Source organism: Mauremys reevesii, linkage group 9, assembly GCF_016161935.1.
Source record: "Mauremys reevesii isolate NIE-2019 linkage group 9, ASM1616193v1, whole genome shotgun sequence".
Lineage (NCBI taxonomy): Eukaryota > Metazoa > Chordata > Testudines > Geoemydidae > Mauremys > Mauremys reevesii.
The window spans coordinates 44,307,365-44,330,765 of record NC_052631.1 but is presented as its reverse complement, the minus strand read 5'-3'; the positions used below and the strand labels follow the sequence as shown (position 1 = coordinate 44,330,765).

Sequence of the window (23,401 nt, the reverse complement as noted above, 5' to 3'; positions counted from 1 at the left end):
ACTGAGTTCACGCTGCTCTCAGTGTAGGCTTAGTAAGAGTATCCAAATGCAGCCTTAGATTATCGCTCTTTGCAAAGTAATCATTGGTGAGTGCTCTGTAACGACTCTGAAATTATATTCAAACACTGGTGAAGTGTATCTGTTGTAAAAGCAAAATCAGTAGCATGCAGGGTCATTGGTAGGATTTCACATATTCATAATCTATAAGAGGCTTTTGAAAGAGCTATTAAATTGCTGGTTTGCATCTGCCTCTGACTGTAGAGACAGCAGAGCAATACAAAAAAGACCTCCGTGTGCCCACAAGCAGCCTCGATCCCTTTCAGTTTGTTCCCAGCGCGTGCTGAGGTGAGAGAGCACAATACCACCCCCAGAACCATGCTGTGCCCGCTGCATTGGAAAACTAGTGCATAGCTGCTGCTCACTTACGAAGCAGATGGCAGCCTGCATTGCACAAGGTCTTTAAAGTTATGTGCACACAGATACCTCAGCTGCTGCCTCTGTGTACCTGTTGAAGAGCTACCACAGAACCCACCCGTCTAAGGACAGACGTGCATAAAAGAGGAATGGGGTGTCGTTGGAAAGAAGTGAATTTCTGTGTAGTTTCACTGTTGAAATGGTGTGGCTGCTCAGCCTCTGATGCCGAACTCTGCAGAGTCATTTGTTTTGATCTTTGTTACAGGTCTCCAGTCAGGCTCTTCTACAAGTGCAGGAGGAGGTGGAGGAGGAGCAGCAGCGGCAGCAGCCACTGCCCAAAGCACAAGTAGTGGCTTATCCCAGCATCTCACCTACACGTCCTACATCCTCAAACAAACACCACAGGTCAGAGTTGTACAGCATTTTAATTGATCCAGGGAAAACCAGACCTTGTGCTAGTTTCTGTGGTTCTGTAATAGATGAGTTTCAAATTAAGGGGGAGCCAGACCCTTCTGGGTTGCACACCAACCTCTCTGCCCTGCTGGCCACTCACTCTCTTCTCATGTCTGCTGCAGCTGACGGTATGTTCTGTGCCACTCCCGCCCTGCGAGTTGTGTGGTGCAACTTGCTGCTCCCTGTGGGCTGCTACATGATGCAGAGAACACTGTTGTTGTAGTACAAGGGAGTAGGAGGAGGAGAGAGAACATGCATCAGTGAATGACTGCAGGGTGCAAGCATATTCCCCAAAAATGGGAGAGGAGGGGTAGAGGCAACCTCCAAAACAGAGGTGGGGCAGGGGGTGTTGAGGGGGACACACCAGAAGAGCTAGAGGTTAGGGAGGCAGCCCCAAGGGAGAAGAGAGAGCACTAGGGGATAATAAAAGTTGTAGTCAGGGAGAGCACTAGAGGTGGGAAGATGGAGGAGGAAGGTATTGGGGAGAAAAAGCAAGGGTGAGTCATGGGAAGCAAAGCTGGTGGCGGGGGGGAGGACAATGGAAAAAAGCTAACAGAGAATGGACAAACAAAACAGGTGAGAGGTGGCAATTATGGAATTGTGGTATGTGGGGAAGGACTATGGGGGCCACAGGCTAGTCTGTTAGAGTGGGGTCTCCAGCTGCTGTTGGGTCTAGAATGGCTTCAACTCTGCTCTAGATGTGGCCTTTGAGGAATTAATTAGGCTTCAGAGCTGAAGGGAAAACTGCCCCCCACTCCTTTTCTCTCTGCCCAGCTGTCTGAACATTCTGACAAATTGTATTTGTCACAGTGAATAAACTGAAGTATGTGAGGCTTATTAAATTACAGTGGACGTGTCTGAGCAGATTGGAACCTGGCTTGTGACCTTTTCTTCTGGGATTCTCACTTCCGATGTGTCACTTAATGTCTCTTTACAGTGAGATGAGAGCACTGCCTCTAGCAAGAACATCTACTGTAATTAACTGCAAAATGCGCTTTTTTAAAAAATAATCTTGGTGATAGGAAGTGCTTTGAGCCCTGTGTACTCTCTCTCACTGCTGTGGAGAGCAAAGATTTCCTCTAAGACCCTTTGAGGTCAGCAAACAAGATATATGGGCTTTCATATTTCTGTTAATTCCAAATGACAGTAGCAAATCTGATTAGTGTGTGCAACCTGAAGGACAAGAAATCTTTGTTTTAAAATAAAATCTCAGATCACAGAGAGCAGTTACAATTGTCACTGACATGTTACTGGTGCAGAATTCAATTTTTTTCAGACCATTTGATTTCCACTCAGAGAACCTAACTGAGGTAACTTTTATTTTTGACCAGGGCACATTTTTAGTTGGTCAGCCATCTCCTCAGCATTCTGGAAAGCAGTTGACACCAGCGTCAGTTGTTCAGGGCAGTGTAGGAGTCGGAGCATCTTCCACTCAAGGACAGCAGGCATTAAAAGTAATAACTGGACAGAAGACTGCTTTATTTGCCCAGGTAACTTTCAAATACCATCTTGTTCAAACTATATGTATTGTCTTGTGATGGGGGGAAATAATGTAACCACTTCTACAAAAAGTTCAGCCCTCCTTTGGATTTAGTTAGGCAAGCAACAGGTTTTGTATTTATTTCATATTTTCACTGAAACAGATTGGTTATTAAAAAAAAAATCTAACTAGAAGAAAAAACTCCAACCTTAGGCTTAGCCTTTTTAAAAAAACAAACAAACAAACAGAAACCATACTTGTACTGTGTGTGAAATATTAGGCCAGGTTTTCAGACAGTGACCCCTGCATATGCATAGTGCAAATAATTGGACACAACATTGCACCTTGTTTTATTTGGATCCACAGGTTGAGTCTAGCAAATGTCCCATGTTCCTGCATTGTTGACCTGCTCAGAAACTTCTTAGTAACTTAAATTGCAGGTGCAAATAAATTCAGGTTCTCCCTGAAAAGTAGGTCCTTTTAAGGTCTCTCACGTCGGGGACCCAAAAATTGAGAGACCCCTAATCACTGGGTCACTTCTGAAAAAGTAGACACTAATGTAGAAAATGAGCAGCTTATAAACAATTGTCTCAAAGTTAAGCTTAGTGATCTTGCTTCAAAAACCTCTTCTTCCCTCAGAAATATTCTGATTTTTTGCTGCTCTGGTACAAAAAACAGATGTTTTAAAAATGACTTCATTGGAATGCTTTCCCTTAAACTGAACTCTTTCAAAGGCGGCTCCTGGTGGACAAACGTCGCTGATGAAAATATCAGATGGTTCATTGAAATCGGTGCCAGCTTCCTCACAGCTCTCCAAACCCGGCACCACCGTGCTGAGAGTTTCGGGAGGGGTGATCACTGCGGCCACGACCCCAGCCATGTCCCTCCCTGCAAATGGAGTTTCACAGGTGAGAAGAAGCATTGCTAGTACATGGTCACAGGAACCTATAAGTCAAAGCAAAATGTCCAGGAGACGCATACATACAAGAAATGTGCACAGGAAAGGGGCAAGCGTGATGCTTGGCGACACTTCTGCTCTAATTATCGTTGTCTGTGTGCTTGCGTGAGTAGAGCATGAATTTGGCATGGAGTATGCTATGCATGTGGACTCCTCCTAGTTCAGTTGCTCATGACCTCTAATGGGAAGAGAAACAAACCTGGTGTTTTGTCAACGCGTGTGCACTGACGTACATGCCTAACCAACTTTGTGTTGGTACAAAGATGAAAAACTTTACATTCAGGTCTCTGTTGATGCAGGTGTCTATAATGATCTGTAATGTTTAGTTCCTAACCAATACACTCTTAAAGAAATAATTTTGCTGTTTTTTTCCCATCAGTAACCTTTTTTATTCAACGTTATTAGCTCTCTTGTGTTTTCTGACATCTGCTTGTGACCTTGCCCAATATTATTCTTTACAGGAAACTCAACTAATTTCTATTGGATTTTTTGCCATTTGGGCATATTTTGTCATTTTCTCTGTGGACAGCAAAAGAGGAAGAAAACAGCACAAAGATGGACAGAAGTCATTGTAACTAATCCAGCTTCTGTTAAAACTTGCACTGCCTCTCCTTTGAGTGTTCCAGTGCTAATCATTATCTCTTCTCTATCATGGGGTTTTCTATAATACCCATCATTGTAGTATCTGAGCACCACACAGGTAAATTAGAGCTGCATACTGAGGTCCCCAGAAGACTGATATGAAGTGATTTGTTCTCTTCCTTTTGTAGGTTCTAGGGATATATAGGTTAAATGTATCTATTTTTGAAATATAGAATAAATCCAGTCATAATGGAAAGGGTTTGTCAAAAAGAAGGATCTTGCAGCATGCCCTGAAAAAGGTCAGACTTTGGGTTACTCTCCTTTCAAGTACACATACTGACTGTGGGTGAGAGGAGACAGGAAGTTGCAAAGTGCTTAAAGGTCTCTACAACAGGGCAACAAAGAAACAGAAGCTGTTACTTAAGTATTGGTCATCTGACATCCTTGACTCGCTGTGAGCTTTTTGGTTTCTACTCTGTTGTGAACAGATCACCTTGAGGGTGGAAGCTTGCAAAGTCTATGGTCCTGTGAATTTGGCAGTATTTGAAGTTTGACCCTTTTGTTTGTCCCTAAGTAAAGTGATAACAATGCAGCCTGTCAAGAGAGGCATCCCATAGTGGCACAGTGAGCCTGAAATAAGGCATTTAAATTCCAAAAGTGTTGGGAAAGAGATGGCCGAACGTTTTGGGGTTCCCTCTGGACTTTCTCAAGTATCTGTGGTCCACTGCCAGTAATATTCTAATTTATGTAATTTAAACACTGCTGGTAAAAATTTCAAAAACACTTAAGCCTTATTTTCAAAAATGAGTGAGGCATTTAGGAGCCTAGATCTCACTAAAAGTCTTTGGGATTTAAGTTTCTGACTGCCGGAGTCATTTTTGAAAATGAGACTTAGCCGTCTAAATCACTTAGGTGCTTCTGAAAATTGTACTCTACCTCTTTTTTTATTCTTCTTTCAGTCCTGCTGAAATTATAGTACTTGTGCTAAGAAGGACACTTAAAGCTGTCCTAATATAGTCCTGTCAGGAAAATAAACTTTAACCACTCTATTGACTCGTCCCTTACACTCCCATTCCCGTTGTGTACTACATGATATAGCTGAGCAGGTGGAACCCCAGTAACATCAAATCTGAAGCAAAAATTGGCAGTGATAACTCTAGCTGGGGAAAGAATAGGGAGATATTTGGCAAGCTTAGTGAAAGAGACATAATCAATTGGCAATCAAGTCACTTAAAAAAAAAAAAAAAAAAAAGTTTAGTAACTCTTCACCTGCCCCTGAGCCAAGTCCCCTGCCATTTTGTAGTTTAGTATTCTGTGTGTGTGTGTGTGTTTTGAATCTCATTTTCCTATTTTTTTAAAAAAATTTCTCTTCTGTCTTGCTGTGTGAAAGATCCACGCAAGCAAGGCAAACTAACTTCACAAAGGTGTGAAACTGGCCACAGGCAAAGTGTTGTCAAATGCACAAAGAAAAAGCAATGTTTTTCCTCTAATCTTTCAGTTATAATAATCTTAGGTGGCACTTTCCACCTTTGCTAGACTCACATTCACAAGACCACCCAAAGTTTGTCTCCAAAAGGAAGAAGAGCCAGAGACTCTATGGAGTCTGCTAAGGACAGTGCTGTTGCCCATCTATTTTACTCTGAAGCTGCTCAGCTACTGTGGTGAATGGTGGCAGTACAAAACCCTAAGATCACAAAAGGAACAAATCACACTTCTGTCTGAATTTCTTTACCCACTACTAAGTTACCAGTGTCCCTTTTTAAATGAGTCACCTGACTGAACAATGTGCTGTTGTTAAGACGTGGATAAAGCATTAACAAAACCATTATTTGTCATTTGAGCCAGTGGAGGCAGCTATAAGATGTAACTGACAAAATGTTTTCCCTTTCTCTATTGATGGCTCTAGAGCAGTGGTTCTCAACCTTTCCAGATAACTGTACCACTTTCAGGAGGCTGATTTGTCTTGTGTACTCCAAGTTTCACCTCACTTAAAAACTATTAGCTCGCAGACACAGAAATAAAATAACAAAAGTGTCACAGCCACACTATTACTGAAAAAATGGCTGACTTTCTCATTTTTACCATATAATTATAAAATAAATCATGACCCGCGGCTTGAGAAGCACTGGTATAGAGCAGTATACGGTCATTGTCTGCATGAAATTCTAGTTTGTACTGACTTCGCTAGTGCCTAGTGCAAATACCTAGATGAGTTGATGTACCCCTGGACGACCTCTGTGTACCTCCAGAGGTACGCATATCCCTGGTTGAGAACCACTGCTCTAGAGTTCTGAGTAGCTGTGAAATATTCAAGATTCTTGTAAACTTATTTGCTGTGCTAACTCATCTCAACAAGGAAGTAAACCTCCTGTGTGAATAGGGGACTTGGTTCCTGAGAACGTTGTTTGTGAAGTTCCAATAGCAGCACAGTAGTTCTTATGTGTATGGTCTGTTTCATTCCTGCTCAGAACTCCAGGGCAGTTGCAGGGAAACTGACCCAAAATGCGTATATTTTGGAAATATTTTTAAGAGCTTTGCTTTGCATGGCAGTTAGTTACCTAAAGACAGTAAGATTGTGGCTAGGTATTTATGCAGTTGCTTTTATTTCTCTTAAATGCTCCTCTCTAGCAGCATGACAAATTATTTTAAATGCTCAGTAAAATAAAAAGGAATTTGACACTGCAACGTCTCTCTCTTTAATATAGCAAGTGGATGGTGCAGGTTCCAGTTCATCTTCCACTGTGGGTCCTGTGGCAAAGACATCAGGACAGCAACACCAAATTTGTATAAACCAGGGGCAGTCTGGTTCGTCAGTAGCTAATAAAACTGCTACTTCTACTGTTGTTAGTGTTGCTTCCTTGATGACTACACCAACCCCTGTTTCTGGCAAAGCTGGTGTATCAGGTAATAAACTTCCTTTCTGCCTTTTTGTTACTAAAATTTTGACTTGGACTATAACTCCTTCAGATACCTTGTACAGTAAACAGTAGAATTCAGAGCTCTTACCAGAAAATTAACTGTAGATTTAGCAATTTCCTCTGGTTTCTAAAACCTGTCTTAGTAAAACGACTTTTTGATTAACAGAAAGAAGGTTGCAAAAAGAACAATTTTGAAATTTGACTTCTTAGGTCATTTGCATGTTGAGTGTTTCTGGTTAGAGTAATGACTTTAGTTTTCCATTAGTGGTTAGTGAGGAATCTCTGTTTGGATGCCAAGTTTACTTTCATTTTACAAAGATGCATCCCATTTGTCCAAGTACATGGTTGTATCAAAGGGAAAACACTGACGAGATTTGAACACTGATACTGCAGACATAGGACAGTTTGTATCCAAACCATCAGTTCACTACCTACGGCTTGTATTTCCTTGCTTTCGTAATTCAGTTAGTCCTAAATGCAAAACATTTCAGGAAACAATTTTTTTCTTATGCATCCCAGCACATTTAAGGTAGTTTCATTTTATTTAAAAAAAAAAATGTAAACTGACAGTTTTGTGCATTCTTAGTTGAACTCCAGTTACCATCCAAATGCAGCCCAACACAAATCCTAATTAAAAAGAAAACTCTCATCTAGTAAATAAGGAAGGAGTCATTCACCATTTTCTAATGTTAAAAAATGTGTTCTAAGCTAGAGAATTGCTTAAATAAACATGTATAGATATAGTGTATTCTCCTGGTTAGCAGACAGAAATATCGACTTTTTAATGTAAAAGCTATACTTAGTTACAAATCAACATGTTTTAATGATTATACCAACCAATGAGAATGGACTTCTCTTTAGGAAAATTCAAATGAAAAACAAGATTAAAATTAATTATTTAAATCAAGGTTTCCTGCTTGCTTACTTTAAATCATGATTAAAATGATAATTTAAATCAGTCTCCCTTGTAAATATGCTATATGCTTCTATTAGCTTTGCTTCTCAAGGCAGTTAGTATTTATTGTTAAGGGGCTTGGGGAGACCCAGGTTCAGGTCCATTCACTACAAAACTTCCTGTGACCCTGGGCAAGTCACATAGTCTCTCTGTGTCTTAGTTCCCCATCTGTATAATGGTGATAATAGCACAGCCCTGCCACACAGGGATGTTTTGAGGAAGACTCTGATGTGCTCAGATCTACTGTAATAGGAGCTATATTGGTAGAATCTAGTTTACTTCATTTACAGGTTACATTTATCAGATCCCTAAGGATAAGTTCAGGAAACATGTAAGTCAAGACTTTTTTGTCTTATTCTGACAAGAGTCCTTTGTTTTGAGTATCTGGCCGTGTTCTTTTAAAACTCTAAGTATTAACACAACACCTCAGTCTCTGTTTAAGATTACTGTATTCTTTCTAAATCTTACCTCACAAATATCAAAGCCCTGTGCAATATAGTTATATAATGTGTCTGAGTGTGTTGGCAGCCATCCAACTCAACGAAAAACTTGTTTAACAATTCAGTGTGAGCATGGCCTTGCTAAGAGGATAGCAAAGCTTAGCTTATATCACCTTATTTCGTGCAGAAAGGGAGAGAAATAGTAGGGGATAGACTGAACTAAGCATTATCTAATGTGTCTCTTTCCCCCTTCTTTTAGGATTGTTAAAGATCCACTCAAACCAGTCTAGTAGTCCCCAGCAGGCTGTGCTGACAGTACCTAGCCAGATCAAACAGCTCAGCGTAAATACAGCACCTGGAGGTGTTCAGACTATACTGATGCCTGTGAACAAAGGTAAATGCAGCGGGATTAGATGGTGTTTGACATAGCAAAGAGCACATCCATTCTTGCCATACAACAATACAAGGTTTATAAATACCCAAGAAGAAAGCATGTAGTGGGTTTCAGTTGTTCCCAAGCTTTCATGTTGCACATACAATATAACTTGCTATCCAGGGTTAATAAAACTATCCATCTAAAAAAAAGGGTGACACACTAACTGGGAAGAGTATTTAGAAGTATGCAACAAATCTTTTTTTTTTTTTTCCTGTTGTCCTTCAGTGATACAGTCACTGTCTACCAGCAAAGTGTCTGCTGCGACTGCTGTAACTTCAGCCAGTACGGTTGTACCCATCTCCTCCACAGCATCTGTCACTAAAGGTAAAAAAATGAATTTATCACTTGTCAGTAGCACTCTCAAAGAAACCAATTGTGCATGAATGAACATGGCTGCCATATGGAAGTGTTCTGACCCCGTTAATAAATCCCATTGTGTTTGATTCTGTTTTCTACTGTGTCCATCAATTAAGTTGTTACAGGAATAGAATCTAGGGGTTGGAAAAGTGAACAAAGACGCTATGCCCTCAGCATAGTCCATGGGACAGACATGTACAGAAGAGCATAAAAAAACTTAAAGGAGGATACTTTGGAAGGTTCCCATAGTTAGTAAAACTTGCATGGTGCCAACCCACCACTGTGGAAACGTATGCAGTGCTACACTATTCATAGCAGTGTGTGTTAATCAAAGTATGAGCGCTGCCCTACGAATGGTAATTCAGTGGTGGGATCATTGGGCAGTGCTTTGCAGCAGCACTAAATGTCAATGGCTGTGCCATCCCAGGCCTTGCAACTGACAGAAAGCCAAGGGACACTTGCAAGCAGTTCAATTGAAATTGGATCATCCTCCACAAAACCCACAAGCACCTGATGCTCCAGACATGAATATTTCTTACAAGAAGACAACTAAGTGTTTTTGGGTATGGAGTGAAGCTATTTCAGTGGCTCTCCCTCCACTGGATAAATGATGAATTGCCAACAGGGCAGGGTTGGATTGTGCTGAAAGTGTAGAATACACACTCAAGGTGGGGTTGCATTGCCAGATGTGTGGGGAGAGCTCATCCACACACACAGGTTGACTTTATTCCCTGTTCAGTACCTGTCTTTGGAATGTGGATGTGGGTATTTCAGGCAGTTTTAATCATTCTTTCCCCCCTCCCTCCTGCTCCCAAATAGAGCCGGTCTGATCAAATGCATAGCACTAGTTTTACTGCACTCTGCTGAGTTTTATCAGTTTGCCCAGCTGACTATCAACAACTCTGTCATTTTAAAAATTTGTTCTGTGTTTCTCTGAAGTTAAGATGGAGCCTGATTCAGCGGGACAGAACTGCAACTCTCTGGTCTCCCAAGATGGTCAAGCAGCAGTAAAAACAGAAGAGAGCTCAGAACTTGGAAATTATGTTATCAAGTAATTGTTCTTTCTTGTCTAAAGAACTATATAGTTTAGTTTTTGGGCAGGTCATAGGACAGTACACAACAATATCAGAACACTGGCTGAGGAATCGAGTGATTAAAATCTGGCAGACACTGATACATTCTGTAGCATACTATAATCTAGGTAGTCTGTTGGTTGACATTCATTTTCAGACCTCAGTTACATCCATATCTCCAGGATGTAGTATTAAAATACTAATTTTGTGAATGGGCTTGTACTCGGAACAGCTAAAAATGAAGTTGTTTAATGGTGCTTAATCATTTTGAGGATTTGCTAAACATTTGAATCTCATATCATCTATTCACTCATAATTCCCACTGCAGTTGCGTGTTCTGATCAATGCCGGGCTATGGTCCTTGGAATACAGCTGAAAATAATTGGGAAAGGGATAATTTGATCCTCCCTCAACTTTTTTCTTTTGTAAACTCTGTGCATGTGTTACCTCTCTGTATGTTTGTCTAGTTGTGAATGTTATTACTCACATATTGCTGTAATTGTCAAGAGATCTTTCCACATTCTAAGTTGGGAGTGGGCCTGAGGATGTGGTATCTGATTCCTTGTGTCTTAACAGCATTTACACTTTTGACATTGTGGAAGAATCTGAACACTTCTATGTGATGCCATCACGAGTGCTTTTTGGAAGTTCTTCACCCAGAGCTTTACCAGCAAAATAACTTTCCTTAGAAATCCCTGAATGTAGGAAATATCTCCTCTGCTCACAATCCTGTCAATAACTTAAATTTTCCTGTTACCATTTTTTAAAATGTCATAGTACACTCTTACTCCGGTGGAGACTTCCATAGGGATGCCTATATATAAATCAATCAGAAGCCAATATTCTCTTTGAATTTCACCAGTTGGTCTTAAATAACTTCAAGGAAATACTAGGGAAAGGTGTTTGGGGTTTGGGGTTTTTTTTTGTTTTTAATTTTACCGGTTAAGTTTGTACCTCACATCCTGGTGTTGATCATCATGTGCCTGATGTCCCTTGTCTTTCCTTGTAATAAAGCAGTGTAGAAGAGGGATATGAGGACCAGCAGCATCGAGGAGTTTTATAAAGTATAAAACTTGCAATAGTGTTAGCACATTCCTGCTGTGAGAACTTACAGAAATAGCATCTTGCTATCATACATATTTGAAGCAATGGTGTCATACAGCTCCTGTACTGTTAGTAGACATTGCTTAGGCATTACTGCAAGGCCAATTCCTGAGATTCCATCCCGGCAGGATGCAAACCAAAAAGAGACAATGACCTGTTTGAGTCCTGATCCTGGTGGGTGGAACTTTATGCCCACATTGAGACCCCATTTGTTGATTTCAGTGGGACTTTTTTTTAAATTGATAAGGATGTTAGAATCCTGTAGATCTGATTTATCTCTTCTAAAAAGTAATTACTCTTCACTGTGATCTTTCTTTGCAGCATAGAACATTTGGAGAATGTCCAGCAACTTTTAACAGCGATAGTGAAGAAAGTTCCATTAATTGCTGAGAAAAGTAAGATCTGTATGAAAACAATCAGTTTGTTATTCTGATAGCACCAAAGATATGCATGGCACTCTGCAGCTGGGAAAATTACACAAAACAGAATGAAGTGAAACCCATGCCCCAGAAAGCTTCCTTTCGGGTTGTGTTGGTAGCAAAATACTTAGGAATCTAAATCAGCCAAGTCCTGCCAACAAAATGCTGTTGGCAGTTACTGAGGGCTAGTCTAAACTACAGCTGTAAGTCGACCTAAGTTATGCTACTCCAGTTTCGTAAATTACGTGACTGAAGTAAACGTAACTTAGGTCGACTTACTGCGGTGTCAACACCGTGTTGTGTCGATGGGAGATGCGCTCTCGCTGACTTCCCTTACGTTTCTTGGGGAGTTGGAGTACAGGAGGTCAACGGGAGAGCGCTCTGTCTTCAACTTAGTGGGTCTTCACCTGCCCCACTAAATCAACACCACTGCATCGATCGCAGCACTGCCAATCAAGCCGTAAGTATAGACAAGCCTAACATTCATTGTCTTGCGTGTATGAGAGATATAGGGTAGTTCACACTAGAATATTGGTACTTATCTAACCAGTGATGGCAGCTTTTAGGCAACCATCAGTCCGTTTCCATCTGTCATTGATCAGGAAAAGATCCTTTTTAATTGCACACCCACACACCACCCATATATGTGGTTGGGAAACAAAATGCAACTGATGTTTCCCTAGTAACGAATATACTTCAGTGAGGAGAAGCTGCTGGAGACTGGTTTGGACAGACTGAATAAAATCAGTAATATGAGCAAAACGGAGGTAGTGGGTTGTGCAGTAAAGCTTTCAGTGCTTCTTATTTTAGGAGTCCTATATAACACTCACGGATCTGCTGATTGGGAGTTAATACCCTCCTCCTAAATTTGTGCCAGTGAAAACTTCTTGAGATGTCCTTTGCTTTGTTTCTTTTTCTATTTAATGTTTATATTTCTAATTGTTAGCCAAATAAGTGTTTTCAGAAGGAAATTACTGGTACTTTTGACAATAGCAAAGCACTACTGAACTTCTTCAGTCATGTTTTGTCTTTTGGGAATTTAAAACATGGTGGTTGTTCTTCGAGTGATTGCTCCTATGCATTCCAGTTAGGTGTGCGCGCCGTGCGTGCACGGCTCTTCGGAAAATTTTTACCCTAGCAACTCTGGCGGGCCGGCTGGGCGCCCGCTGGAGTGGCGCCGCTATGGTGCTGGATATATACCCCAGCCGGCCCGTCCGCTCCTCAGTTCCTTCTTACCGCCCGTGACGGCCAGTTGGAACAGTGGAGTGCTCCATTCATCTCCACAACCCTAGTGTTTCTCCATTGGATAAGTGTATATAGTTGGTTAAGTATAGTTAAGTTGGTTAAATAGTTAGTTAGTGTAGTGAGGGAAATTAGGGGGGTGCGGGCCCATGCCCAAGGCACCGGGATTCAAGCCCTGTTCGGCTTGCCAGCGGCACATGCCGATTGGGGATCCGCACGACTCCTGCTTGCGCTGCCTCGGGGAGTCCCATCGGCCAGATAAGTGCCCAATTTGCTCGGCATTTAAGCCTCGGACAAGAAAGGAGAGGGACTCGTGCTTGAAGCAGCTCCTTATGGAGGTGGCACTTAGCCCGGCCGCGTCGGCCCCAGCGGTGCCGAAGTCCTCCTCGACGCGCAGCGCACCAGCGGTCCCGAGCCGGTCCGGTACCGAGACTGTCAGTCCTCCGCAGCCGGCACCGGCGTCCCGGCACCATTCCCTCTCTCCGACGAGGAAACGGAAGACGGCGCAGACGGCCTCTAAGGCTCCTGCACCGAGACCGCTCACCCAGCCTCCGCCGGCTCCTCCAGCACTGACTGTGGTGGTGCACAAGGTGTGCACGGTCCCGTCGACTCCGGCGTCCGGAGAGCCGTTGAGTCCGGTGCCTCCATGCTCCCCGGTGCCAACCGCGGTCGAGCTCCCTCTCCCGTCAATGCCCAAGACCTTCTCGTCGGCGAGAGAGCTCATCGAGCTCACAGAGGCACCGTGCCTCCGGCCCCCGGCACCGCCTGTGCGGGCTGTTCAGTCAGCGGGTAAGCCGGCTATGATGCGGCCCCCTTCCCCTGACATACGGGATAGATGGCGTTCCAGGTCCCGATCCCGCAGACGGTCGCCCTCACGCCGTTCCAGGTCCCGGCACCGATCACCATCTCGGTACCGCTCCCCTTCTCGGCGCCGGTCGCAGTCCCGGTACCGCTCCGCATCACGGTACTGGTCGCACTCCCGGAGATGAACCCAGTCCCGGTCATCCGGCCGTCGGTACCGCAGGACGTCCGGATCCCGGCACCATTCCCAGCACCGCGACTCGCAAAGCCGCTCCCACCGACATCGGTCGAGATCGCGGTCGACCTCCCGGCACCGGCACGGTAGATGGTCCCGCTCTCGCTCCCGGCACCGTGACGACCGGCACCAATCCCCGGCACCGTCCAGGGACAGACCGGCGGCATCGACGGCGCAGTCCATGAGCGCCTCTGCCCCCCCATGGCCTTCTCGCCAAGCCTCGGTCGCCTCTCAGGCGGATAGCGGTGGAGATCTCCGGGCCGACCCCCAAGGGCAGGACCACGGACCGCAGCAGTGGGGCTTTTGGACCCCCTGGGCCTACCACGAGGCTCAAGGACTCCCCCCCCTCCCCCCCCCGTGCCCCAGGGGCTCCGAATGCAGGGTGCCGGAAGCAACGCTCAGCAGGCCCCCTCCATCATCACAGGGTGAGGCCCCACCGCCACCTGTAGCGGCCGAGTATCCTCTAACCGAGGCGGCTTCACACCCCCTGGAAGAACCACCTCCAGAGACTGTGGTCCAGGGTTTGTCCTCGTCTTCCTCGCCGGACGAGGCGGTGGCGGGGGCATCTACAGCGGACCCCCCTCCGATTGACTTGCGGGCCCACCAGGACCTTCTTCGCCGTGTAGCGCAGGCTATTGACCTCCCCATGGCGGAGGTCGCGGAGGATGACGACCCGGTGACCAGGGTGCTTGGAGCAGAGGCTCCCCTGCAGGTAGCCCTACCCTTCATCCACACCATACAAAAGAATGCCACTACCATCTGGCAGTCACCGGCGTCCGTCCCTCCCACCGCGCGTGACGTAGAGCGCAAGTACTCGGTTCCTCCCGCCGGCTATGAGTACTTATATACCCACCCGACTCCGGACTCGCTCGTGGTGCAGTCCGTCAATGACCGGGAGAGACATGGGCAGCCCGCTCCAGCGCCAAAATCCAAAGACGCGCGGCGCATGGATCTGTTAGGCCGCAAGGTCTATTCGGCAGGTGGCCTCCAGCTCCAGATTGCCAACCAGATGGCTCTCCTTGGTCGCTACACCTATGACATTTTGGTGTCCCTGTCCAAGTTCTCGGAGCTGATCCCAACAGCCTCCCGACAGGAGTTCTCGGCCCTCCTTGAGAAGGGCAAGAGAGCCTCCCGGTCCTCCATCCAGGCCGCTCTGGACTCGGCGGACTCAGGAGCCAGAACTCTGGTCTCGGGAGTGACCATGAGGAGGATCTCCTGGTTGCAGTCCTCCACCTTGCCGCCCGAGGTGCAGTACACCCTGCAAGACCTCCCCTTTGATACTAAGGGTCTCTTTTCGGAGAAAACAGACTCGCGGATTCAGACCCTCAAGGACGGTCGCATCGCCATTCGCACCCTGGGTATGCACACACCGGCTACCCAGCAGAGGTCGTTCCGGCAACAGACATACCGACCATTTACTCAGGCCAGGTCACGGCCGTATAATAGTCGCAGAGGCAGCCTAAACCGCCGTAGACCTTCGGGCAACAGGCGCAACCAAAACCAGGCGCCCTCTAAGGCCCCTCAAGGGCCCAAACAAGCATTTTGATGGGACGCCCGAGGACGGCCCACCAGTCTCTTTCTCGGATCCTTCCCCATTATTTCGCGACCGCCTATCCCACTTCCTCCCGGCGTGGTCCCAAATAACATCGGACAACTGGGTACTTCGTACGGTCCAGTATGGTTACCATCTTCAATTTGTTTCGCCCCCTCCCTCCCACCCACCTTCCCCGTCCCTCCTCAGGGACCCCTCTCACGAGCAATTCCTCTTGCAAGAGGTCGAGACTCTGTTGAGCCTGGGTGCCATAGAGGAGGTGCCGCACAACATGCGGGGCAGGGGATTTTACTCCCGATACTTTCTCATCCCCAAGGCGAAAGGAGGTCTCCGACCTATACTAGACCTCCGAGAGCTCAACAGATACCTACTCAAGCTCAAGTTTCGCATGGTCACCCTGGGGACCATTATTCCCTCCCTGGATCCGGGAGAGTGGTTTGCCGCCCTCGATATAAAGGACGCGTACTTCCATATCGCGATTTACCCTTCCCATCGACGCTTCCTGCGGTTCGTAGTCAACAAGGTGCACTACCAGTTCGCGGTACTACCCTTCGGCCTTTCCACCGCACCGAGGGTCTTCACCAAGTGCATGGCAGTAGTTGCCGCCGCCTTCCGCCGTCGTCGCATACACGTCCACCCGTATCTCAACGACTGGCTGGTTCGCGGGTCATCCCGACAGCTAGTAGCAGACCAAATGACCGAAATCCTAAACCTGTTTCGGTGCCTGGGCCTTCTCGTAAATGCCGAGAAGTCCTCATTAACTCCATCACAAAGAGTGGAGTTCATCGGAGCGGTCCTGGACTCCAGTTTAGCCAGGGCCTGCCTCCCTCGACCTCGGCACCAGACGATGGTCTCTGTCATCCGGGACCTGCACGCTTTTCCCGCGACAACGGTTCGGGCCTGCCTGCGCCTCCTGGGGCACATGGCGTCCTGCACGTTCGTGACCACGTTCGCGAGACTGCACCTTCGCCCATTTCAAACTTGGCTGGCGTCGGTGTACTGTCCGCACCGCGACCCTCTGGACATGATAGTCACGGTCACGAAGCCTATCCTCGACTCAGTCACCTGGTGGCTGGACCCAGAGGTCGTGTGTGCAGGAATCCCGTTCCGCCCTCCTCGCCCATCCGTCACTCTGACCACGGATGCCTCGGAGTTGGGGTGGGGGGCTCACCTCGGCGACCTACACACCCAGGGTCTCTGGTCGCCCCGAGAGCTCTCCCTACATATCAATGTCAGGGAGCTGCGGGCAATCCGCCTTGCGTGTCAAACCTTCCACGCCCACCTTCAAGGGCGCTGCGTGACGGTGTTCACGGAAAACACAGCGGCGATGTTTTATGTAAACAAGCAGGGCGGGGCCCAATCCTCCCTGCTTTGCACGGAAGCGATGCTCCTGTGGGACTTCTGCATAACCCACTCGATTCACCTGGTAGCGTCCTTTCTTCCAGGAGTGCAGAACATGCTGGCCGACCATCTCAGCAGGTTGTTCCTCTCCCACGAGTGGTCCCTTCGTCCAGATGTGGTGCACACAATTTTCCGAAGATGGGGGTTTCCCCGAATAGACCTGTTTGCCTCCAAGGAGAACAGGAAGTGCCACCAGTTCTGTTCTTACCAGAGTCGCTCCCAAGGCTCCCTGTCAGACGCATTCCTCTGCTCCTGGACGGATCACCTCCTGTATGCCTTCCCTCCGTTCCCACTAGTACATCGGGTGCTACTCAAGCTTCGGAGGGACAAGGCCCGACTCATACTTGTTGCTCCGGCCTGGCCGAGACAGCACTGGTACACTCTGCTGCTCGAGCTCTCCGTACGGGATCCTATTCCCCTCCCGTTGTGGCCGGACCTGATAACGCAGGACTTCGGCAGGCTCCGCCACCCGGACCTACAGTCCCTCCATCTTACAGCTTGGTACCTGGGTGGTTAACACATGGGGAGCGTGCCTGCTCGGCTGTGGTGCAACAAGTCCTCATGGAAAGCAGGAAGTCTTCCACTCGCTCGACCTACCTCGCGAAATGAAAGCGTTTCGCACTCTGGTGCGATCAGAGAGGCCTTAATCCTTTCGTGGTCCCTATTCCTACGATCCTGGACTACCTCTGGTCTCTTAAGGAGCAAGGACTCGCGGTCTCCTCCTTGAAAGTACACCTAGCGGCCCTGTCCGCCTTTTGACCGGCCGTAGGAGATCGATCCATCTTTGCCAATCCGATGTTTTCCCATTTCATTAAGGGTCTAGATCGCTTGTACCCGCCTATACGGCGTCCTACCCCGTCCTGGGATTTGAACCTAGTTCTAGCCCAGCTTATGGGAGCCCCCTTCGAGCCCTTGGCCACGTGCTCCCTGCTATACCTCTCATGGAAAACGGCCTTTCTCGTCGCCATAACCTCAGCGAGACGTGTTTCCGAGCTTCGTGCCCTAACGGTTGGTCCACCGTATACCGTCTTCCATAGGGACACGGTGCAGCTTCGACCACACCCGGCCTTCCTCCCTAAGGTGGTGTCGGCCTTCCACCTCAAGCAAGACATTTTCTTTCCGGTCTTCTTCCCGAAGCCTTTTTATATAGAGCGGACGAAGCCCTTCCAGCGTTCGCCCCAGCTGTTCGTAGCGGTTGCTGATCGCATGAAGGGCGAGCCGGTCTCCTCCCAAAGGATTTCCTCGTGGGTGACGGCATGTATCCGGACATGCTACGAGCTTGCTCGCGTGCCAGCACGCCACCTCACCGGTCACTCTACGAGAGCACATGCCTCGTCCGCCGCCTTTCTGGCCCAGGTCCCCATCCAGGACATCTGTAGAGCGGCCACCTGGTCTTCTGTTCACACCTTCGCTTCCCACTACGCGTTGGTGCAGCAATCCAGAGACGATGCAGCCTTCGGCTCAGCAGTCTTACACTATGCCACGTCTCACTCCGACCCCACCGCCTAGTTAAGGCTTGGGAATCACCTAACTGGAATGCATAGGAGCAATCACTCGAAGAAGAAAAGACGGTTACTCACCATTGTAACTGTTGTTCTTCGAGATGTGTTGCTCCTATCCATTCCAGACCCGCCCTCCTTCCCCACTGTCGGAGTAGCCGGCAAGAAGGAACTGAGGAGCGGATGGGCCGGCTGGAGTATATATCCAGCGCCATAGCGGCGCCACTCCAGGGGGCGCCTAGCCGGCCCGCCGGAGTTGCTAGGGTAAAAATGTTCCGAAGAGCCGTGCACGCACGGCGCGCACACCTACATGGAATGGATAGGAGCAACACATCTCGAAGAACAACAGTTACAATGGTGAGTAACCGTCTTTTAGGCTGACACATGTGATACCTTGACAAAGAGAGAGTGATTGTACAAATAAGATCGTATGGGCTGTGCACAAGAAATGCACCCACTCTTTGTAAGAGAATAGAATTCTTTGTGCTTTGGGGACTGCACACAGAGAGCCCATTTTTCCCATTGTCCCCACCAAGCACAATGTATCCAACAAAAACCTATTTGAAGTTTTCAGAAATTGCCAGCAGCAAAGATTTTATAGTTATTAAAATTTAACTCCAGTTTTTTTTACTGTGTGCTCTTTAGGTGAAGATGTCAGTTCTTTCCGTGCCAGTTCAGTGGAACAGTACTACAGCTGGAATATTGGAAAACGAAGGGCAGCTGAGGTAATCCGCTCTTCACATGTTTGATGAGCACTGGTGATTAAAACTGGGGAAAATTCTGCATGGTGAAACCTGGAGCCACTCCGAAGTTCTCAGCTATGACAAAAAGCACTCTGATATATTGGAAATGGAGGCATGTTTCACAGTAATATGCACTGGCTTCTTTCCATGTAGTACCCCAATTTACTGTTGCAGAATAAATTAAATTTAAATAACCTTAACGTTCAATTTTCAGTTGCTTCAACTTAAAATCTTTTTGGAATATTTTTAAATTGCTGGGCTGTACAGTGTTTGCATAGCCTCCTTCTTACACATTGTTTCCATATCATTGTGTGGCATAATATTGTCTCTAATTTCCCCCCAATATATTTTCACTATATTCCCTATCCCCGCATTTGCCTTTCTATTATAATTGCTCTGTGTCATGTTCACTCTTTTTGTGGAAGGACTGAGTGAGATCTGGCCTCAGGCAGAGCCATTATTCAACTAGATTCTTATTTCATTGTGGAGAAATATTTTGTATAATTGTTTTGGAGCTATTTTTATGGTGTTGCAGTTGCATTTTCCTATTGTTTACATAATTTTTCTCCCTTGTTGCTGTGTGAAGGACCTGCATAGGAAACGCTGAGGCTGACTAGATGCAGTTCGGTTCTGGTGCACAAAATTAAACAAGCTGCAAAATAGTAGAGAGACATATTTCCCTCTAATAGCTTTCAGTTACTGTAATTATAGGTATTGCTTATAACAATAGAAGGCTGAAGTTCTGTGAAGTAGGGATCTTTCAGTTTGATGCAGATGGTGGAAACAGAAGCAGAGTTTAAATTACCTGTCCAAGGCTTCAGAATGACTCAGAATCAGGCCCACCAATCCATGCTCATTCTTCCAGGACATGAGGAAGTACCTGGTGTAGTCGCAGTCTCCATGTTCTTAGGACCCTGCATTACTGCACTTGGCCGTGTTTTGGTCTCCTAGAACTCAAACATAAAACACCTCAGCTGAACAAAGCTCTCACTTTGATTTCCCACAGTGGCAACGAGCAATGACTGTGAGAAAAATCCTACAAGAAATCATAGAGAAGCATCCCAGATTTCACAACATCAGCCCCCTGAAAACCAAGCATGTGGTGCATTGGTGTCGATGCCACGGCTACACTCCGCCCGACCCTGAAGCCCTAAGGAACGAGGAAGATTCAATAGAAGATGTCCTGACTCAAATAGACAGCGAGCCAGGTGAGCATTTAAGGGAGGCCAGCTCCAGTGCCCCTTACCCCTAAAAGACGTTGCCTGTTAAACAACCCCCATCTCTTTCCCACTTTATTCTCCAGTACATTCTTGAAGCTATTTTCACTCTGTTGGAATTGCAGAAATTAGAGATCAGAAAGGCCTAATAGTACATCTGGCCCTTCCTCCTACCAACCAAATTGTTCCTTGCTGTTTGTTTTCAATGCTTTGTGCAGCCTAGTTGTTGACATTACAATAGCATGGAGAGGCCCCAACCAATGTCAGGATTCCATTGAACTAGACCCTGTACCAGCACAGGGTGAAAGACAGTCCCTACCCCCAAGGAGTTTACAGTCTAAGACAAAGTGGGGGAATGCTGGGGCTTCCATCGCTGCATTGTGGATAGTATTCCACAGCTGAACACATTTCACTGTCAGGAATCTTCTCCTTACAACTGAGCAAAATTTCCTTTTTCTGAATTTCATACCACTCTTTCCCGTGCTGCTCCTTTGTAACATTTTCAAATAATCCCTCCCCTAAAGCTGATTCCTCCCCATTCTGATCTTACGATTTTATTGATCTGTGAAAAGACTGATCCTGGGTTGCGCCCCTGGCAGTGCATTGTGCTGGATCGGGTATGCCTGGCTAAGTGCAGCTGAGACCCCTGGCCTCATTCATGATCAGGCAGGTTACAGAAGTGATGTGCTTGTGGAATAAAGGGAGTAGAGACTGAAGGGTCTTCAGATTGATCTTTGCTTTCCGATCACTTCCTGTTGGCCAGCATGATTCTGGGACAGTAGTCTGAGGACGTTAGACCTTACTGGTTCTGCCTTCCAGAATGGAGCATGCTTTTCCAACATGGAGTGAGTGAGACACAGTTACAGTGGGCCAGGGAAGAAGAAGCTGTCCAAAAATCAGTGAAACAATAGTCCGTTATTTGACATTAAGAGCAAGGATGCAACCAATGGTGGCAAGACAAATAGTGAAATTGAGTGTTAATAAATCTTTATACTCTTTTCTCTCTCAGCAGACTGCAAGCGCCACATATCAGAGCCAGCTCTCTTGGTTTAAAGAAACTGCATGGAGGGTTTTAATTTGCCTAATTAGACTCTGTGTCTTTGAAAGGAGATTTGTTCAGAGCATGGGAGGCTGTTCTGCTGCTGGAAAATAAACCCAGGGTGAGAGTATGAAACTGGCCTAACTCAGGAGAGGCCTCGGGGAGAGGAACTGCTTACACCTACACAGAAATCAGCCTTCCACCTCTCTGCCACCAGGCTGTCCACAGTATCCTGTGTATCAGCTGTGCTTGTCTGGCAGGCCCTACTGGGATCAGACACCATGGTTCTTCCCTTTGGGAGTCTGTGACTAGTGGTATACAGTGACCAGGACAGCCTTCTCAAAACCAGCGTATTGTTTATTTTAACAGTAGGACGCACAGCATTAGAGAGAGCGAGAGTGTTCAGAGTCCATATGTGTCTATCTTACCTCACAGCTTACCATCCCCTGATGGTAGCTTGGGCAGGCCTAACTTCTTCAGACACCCCCACAGAGCCTGCGTGTCAGTCTGATCCCCCGAAACAACTCCCCAGCAGCTGCCTCTTCTCTTGAGAGCGAGTCCCTTTTAATCCAGCCACAGTTCCTTTGTGCTTGTCAGCTCCCAGGCTTTGGTCGTACTTATCAAAACCAGTTTGGTAGGATCAGCAGGAGGTCGAGACACTCCTCAGAATAGGGGTAGTCAATTGGCAAACCGCGGGCCAAATCTGGACCGACAGATGCTTTTGAATGGACCGCAAAATCTTTTTATTTCCTTGCTCTTACTTTTATTATTGTTGTGATGTGAAAAATATTTCTGTAGAGTCTGGACCTTGACAATATCTTGACTAAGAAATTTGGATCTTGACAAAAAATATTTGACTCTGCCTGCCTCGGAGACTGGCTCTGCCATTGTTCCTGTGACAGTCCTCAAGCCTTTGCGGCGTGGGGAGTGTATCTTGAGCAGTTCTTCTTCCCATCCTGCTTGTTTTTCCTTACTGCCTGCTGTTCAGCTAAATCAACACACTCATACAGTAAACATCCCAATAACCAGGTCAGCATACAGTATTTGTAATTTACCGCAGAACATCTCTCCATGGCCGTCCCACAATTAAACTACCACTGCCCATCTTAGTCACGTAAATGCTTGCACTGTGACTCCTGTCTTCGCTCATCAGTAAGGCTGCATGTCTGTCACAGAGGTCACAGATTCCGTGACTTTCCGTGACTTCTGCATCGGCCGCTGCAGCTGGCTCCGGAGCTGCCTGAGCAGATCAGGCAGCCCTGGGGCCAGCCGCTGCTGGGGCAGTTTGGGTATAGGAGGGGGCTCAGGGCTGGGGTAGGGGGTTGGGGTATGGGGTGGCATCTACCTCGGGGAGGAAGGGGCTCCCTCGAAATGGTCAGCATATCCCTGCAGCTCCTAGGAGGAGGGGCCAGGGGGCTCTGCACACTGTCCCACCCAAAGGCACCACCTCCGCAGTTCCCATTGGCTGCAGTTCCCATTGGCCAGGAACTGAAGCCAATGTGAGCTGCAGAGCCAGAGCTCGTGACGGGGCAGTGCACGGAGCCCCCCAGCCTTCCCTCTCCCTAGGAGCTGCTGGACACGTGGAGCTGGGTAGGGAGACAGCCAGCCTTGCCAACCCTCCCCCCCAACACCGGTCCTGGGCCACCAACTCAGCACCCGCGCTGCCCCTGCCAGAGTACCCGCGGCCCCCCAGCCCAAGGTTTAGTTAGGAGTATATAGTACAAGTCATGGATAGGTCATGGCCGTGAATTTTTGTTTACTGCTTGTGACCTGTCCATGACTTTTACTGAAAATACCTGTGACTAAAACGTAGCCTTATTCATCAGTAACGTTCATGGAGCTAATAAAAGAGCAAGGTTGTACTGTTCTGTTCCTCACTCTGAAGCAGGTCACAGTTGAGCCAGCTTTGGCAGCTACAACTTGATGTTTTGTAAAATTTGTGCTCATGGAGAGAAACGTGTTGTGCTTGAGCTGGAAAATAGGGTTTTTCTTACCACAATCCTATGATGGGGCTTTTTTGTGTCAGTTCCACATGTAGTTATGAATTGAGTTCAGTTTGGACATCTAATTGCTTTCAGAAAAC

At 46.8% G+C, this 23,401-nt stretch overlaps 1 protein-coding gene across 3 annotated transcripts in view; it reads left to right on the top strand.

Moving 5' to 3' along the window:
* Positions 1–23,401, top strand: part of YEATS2 (YEATS domain containing 2) — a 73,720-nt gene that overhangs the window by 44,391 nt on the left and 5,928 nt on the right. For all 3 annotated transcript variants that reach the window (XM_039486895.1, XM_039486893.1, XM_039486892.1), the window contains 10 exons: positions 680–819; positions 2,199–2,357; positions 3,082–3,255; positions 6,593–6,791; positions 8,460–8,594; positions 8,862–8,960; positions 9,933–10,044; positions 11,492–11,565; positions 18,965–19,044; positions 20,069–20,270. In XM_039486895.1, the coding sequence (XP_039342829.1) occupies positions 680–819; positions 2,199–2,357; positions 3,082–3,255; positions 6,593–6,791; positions 8,460–8,594; positions 8,862–8,960; positions 9,933–10,044; positions 11,492–11,565; positions 18,965–19,044; positions 20,069–20,270 (1,374 nt within the window). The remainder of the gene's footprint in view (positions 1–679; positions 820–2,198; positions 2,358–3,081; positions 3,256–6,592; positions 6,792–8,459; positions 8,595–8,861; positions 8,961–9,932; positions 10,045–11,491; positions 11,566–18,964; positions 19,045–20,068; positions 20,271–23,401) is intronic.